The sequence below is a fragment of the Papaver somniferum genome, chromosome 4 (genome assembly GCF_003573695.1).
Source record: "Papaver somniferum cultivar HN1 chromosome 4, ASM357369v1, whole genome shotgun sequence".
NCBI lineage: Eukaryota > Viridiplantae > Streptophyta > Magnoliopsida > Ranunculales > Papaveraceae > Papaver > Papaver somniferum.
In genome coordinates this window covers 158,991,246-158,995,012 of record NC_039361.1, presented here as the reverse complement: position 1 = coordinate 158,995,012, position 3,767 = coordinate 158,991,246, and the positions used below count along the sequence as shown (strand labels likewise).

Sequence of the window (3,767 nt, the reverse complement as noted above, 5' to 3'; positions counted from 1 at the left end):
ATTAACATATCACTAATATGTACTACCTTGCATGTTTTGGTTTGATCTTTTTGTTCACTCATCTTTGTTGCTAAATGAAAACTAGAGTTTGTAGAATGGCGACCTTCTTCTTGTTTCATTTGAACTGCTAGTATCAGTTTGCAAATAAGGGTACATTTTAATTGCGAGTATCAGTTTTGTAGAATGTGAACATTTTTGTTGTTTTTTCTATGGTTTTAAACGAAGGCATCTCATTTTGTTGTTTTCCAACATTTTGAAATGATCAAGCATTACCATTTTTGTTTATGTATATCTTTGGACTTCGGTTTTTATGGGATCAGTTACGGTTGTTGATCCATTTATGGGATCAATTCTTGTTGTTGACCCATTTTTTTTATTGGATCAACTACTGTTGTTGATCTATTTATGGGATCAATTCTTGTTATTGACCCATTTTTTTATTGGATCAACTACTATTGTTGACCCAATTTTTTATGGAATCAACTACTGTTGTTGATCCTTTCAACTCCTATTGTTGACAATATTTCCTTTGGATAAGTATAATCATGCTAGTTTAAATCATGCTTGTAGTTTAAATCATGTATATTTCTTCCAATGTCGAACTTGTGGTGCAATGGTAGCATGACTGACTCCATGTCAGATGATGCATGTTCGACTCACGCCAAGTTCACTCCATTTACATGGATCAACTTCTACTATTGATCCTTTTTTTTTATCAACTACCATTGTTGATCCCCTAAAACTGGATCAACTTATATTATTGGTTCTACTTTTATTTGGATCAACTACTATTGTTGATACAAAAATATCTGAACCAGTGGTGGCGGCGGCGTCGGACTAGTGGTGGTGGTGGTGGCGGGGACGGACTGGTGGTGGTGTAATGGTGGTGGTGAAGGAGTGGTGGTGGAATATTAGTGGTGGTGGCGGTTGGTAGTTGGTGGTTGTTGAACGGTGATGGTGGTGGAACGGTAGTTGAATGTTGGTGGTGGTGGTGCTAGTGGTGGTGGTGAAGTGGTAGAGGAAGAAATTTGTTCCATTTTGAAATAAAGAAAAATATTATATGGATGGGGGTATTAAGGTAATCTAAGTTTAAATGGATAAGGTTATTAAAAAGTAGGGATATACTTATTGTTGTATAAGGATATATTTATTTGGTTACAAAAGTAAGGACATATAAATAATGTACCCGTAATAATGCATCAAATCCATCTTTACAACCCAAAACTCAATAAATATGCATTAATATAATTTTTATATATTGAGAAACAAATTACTACCTATATTAAATTTTAAAATAAAAATATAGAATAATTTAACAATAATGGATATTCAATACATAAAATTCATAAATAAATCAATTTATAAAATAACATAATAAATTTAAAACAAACATCAAATAACTGGAAGGAATCCTTGTCACCAACTGGCGCCGAGAAATTAAATAAACCCAATAATTATTAGCATGAAAATCAAAAAGAGAAACCAATATAATTTTAATGCTAAAATAGGTTTTGATTTTGATATTATGCAGAAACCCCCTACCTCAAATAGGTTTCCAAAAATCTTGATGCAAGTAGAATACATTTTTCCAGAAATATTAAATCCAATACTTTTTTTTTATGTATAGATTAAACCATGAGAAGAATGTACTGAAAGTGATGGGTAAAAATAACCTGGCCAAATTGGGGTATACCCAGATTTAAATGGACATAGTGCCCTTACTAATGGGAGGCCAATTATGAGTGAGTTTACTTTACTACCCTTGAAGTAATTAAATTAAAAAACTAAACCCTATTAATCGTTTAACCCTAAAATTAAAAACTAAACCAACTCTTAATCTTCTATTCCTCCTCCATCTTCCATTAACCTCTCTCCAAATCTCTGCAAATCGAGAACTTTGATTTTCCACAAAAATGGTTGATTCCAAACGATCAAGCAGCAATAAAGATTCAACATGTAATATCAAAAGATCCAAATCAGAGGGAAAAGGTAAGAAAAAAGTTGGAACTAGTGAAATCAGTAAACGCGAAAATTCAATCCCTGAGAATGTTGAAAAGAACCCTCCACCGGCGAACAGAAGATTGTAAATGATTTCTAAACTCAGACCATTATTGTTTTGTGTTTTTTGATTGTTATATTAGGTTAGAAATCATAAATTATGATTTTCAAGGTTTTTAGTCGGCAAGATTATTTGAAAAATATGATGCTTCCCTTAGGATGTAAGTATTAGTCGGCAGGGTCGTAACATGAATATCATGCCGGCTTTTCATAACAGCCAAGGCGACTGTGAAACATTAACCAGGGTCGGCATGGTAATCAATAACCAACCCTGCCGACTTTTCTTTAGTCGGCATTTTCTTAGAATTGTACCGTTCCGACTTTATGTCACGGAAACTTGATTTTCCTGAGTTAATAGTCAGCATCTTTCTTGAATAGGACCCTACCGACTGTGTGTTAGTCGGCACGGTAGATGATTACAACCTCGCCGACTAAGTATTAGTCGGCAATGTTTAGATTATAGACCTTGCCGACTAGGTGACCAGAACCATGTTTTAATGTGTATAATTTTCATATCTTTTATTTGTGTATTGTTTAGGTTCCCAGAGGAAAAAATAGAAGATATCCCTTGTCTTGTTAGCAATGAAGCAGAGCTATTAGAATTTATTGACAAGATTTATCATTATTTAGAAGATCCTAGAGATGAAATTGAAGAGAATTTCCATGTAAGAAAATTACTTCTGATGGGTAATAAAGATCTTGAAGAATTTCTAAGGTTTATGAATAGTCCTAGCAATCCCCTCAACTATGAAAAATGCACATCATCAGAGGAGGAAGAAGAGGAGCTTGATCCAAGAACTTTTTTCAAGGCTCTGACTTTTCTGGAGTGAACCCCTATTACAATGAGGCTGGTGACTACATAAGTCCAGTGAAGGGAAAAGCAAAAGTTGATGTTGGTGAAAAAGCTAGTGATATGGAGGAAGATAAAAACAATGAGAAGGATCCATGAAATTCTTAAACTTATTATGTTTCACTTGGTTTAGAAACTTAGATTGTGGTTTGAACTCTTAGATTATGTTTTGAACTCCTAAATTGTGGTTTTAGACTTGTTAAACTTATGTTAATTTTCAGTTTCTCTTGCTTTAGAACTTATTTCTTTTATGCAGTTTTAAAAAATATTAGAGTTTTACTAAGTGAGCATGGTTTGTAAGCTCGACCTTGCCGACCATCCCAGGATTTATGCTACATTACTGTCAGGGATAGGTAGTCGGCATGGTTGGTAAGCTCGACCTTGCCGACAATCTCAGGCTTTATGCTACAATGCTATCAGGGATAGGTAGTCGACGTGGTTTGAAAGCTCTACCTTGCCGACTTACTGTAACATTTTAATGTTAGTAGTATAAAAATATTACCTTTTAGGTACGAAGTACAACCCATTGAATGCTCAACGGCTAGAATTTTCAAAATCAAGACATTAAGTGTGTTGTTATTATCAAAGCACTCTCAACTTCATCTTCAACCTTGCATAAAGAATGGAAGTTTCAAGTTCAATACAACCAAATATTTGTAGTCTTTGTACACTAAGTGGTCATTTTGCAAATGATTGTCCCTTTGAAGGAAGCAAATGCACTATTGATGGTTGTAAGGGATTCTTATTTCTCATGAAAGCTGCAATAGGAGATGTATATCATCAGTATGCTTCAAAATGCACATGTTATGGGTTTTTCTATTGGATAGATGATCCCCTAGCTCCGTATGAAGATGAAGTT

General features: G+C 34.2%; 1 protein-coding gene across 1 annotated transcript; it reads left to right on the top strand.

The window, feature by feature from the left end:
* Window positions 1-1,027: 1,027 nt before the first annotated feature.
* Window positions 1,028-3,122, top strand: LOC113274420. Its single transcript, XM_026523814.1, has 2 exons — window positions 1,028-1,078; window positions 2,597-3,122. The coding sequence occupies exons 1-2, from the start codon at window positions 1,065-1,067 to the stop codon at window positions 2,886-2,888; spliced, it is 306 nt and encodes a 101-aa protein (XP_026379599.1). The 5' UTR covers window positions 1,028-1,064; the 3' UTR covers window positions 2,889-3,122.
* The last annotated feature ends 645 nt before the right edge of the window (window positions 3,123-3,767 follow it).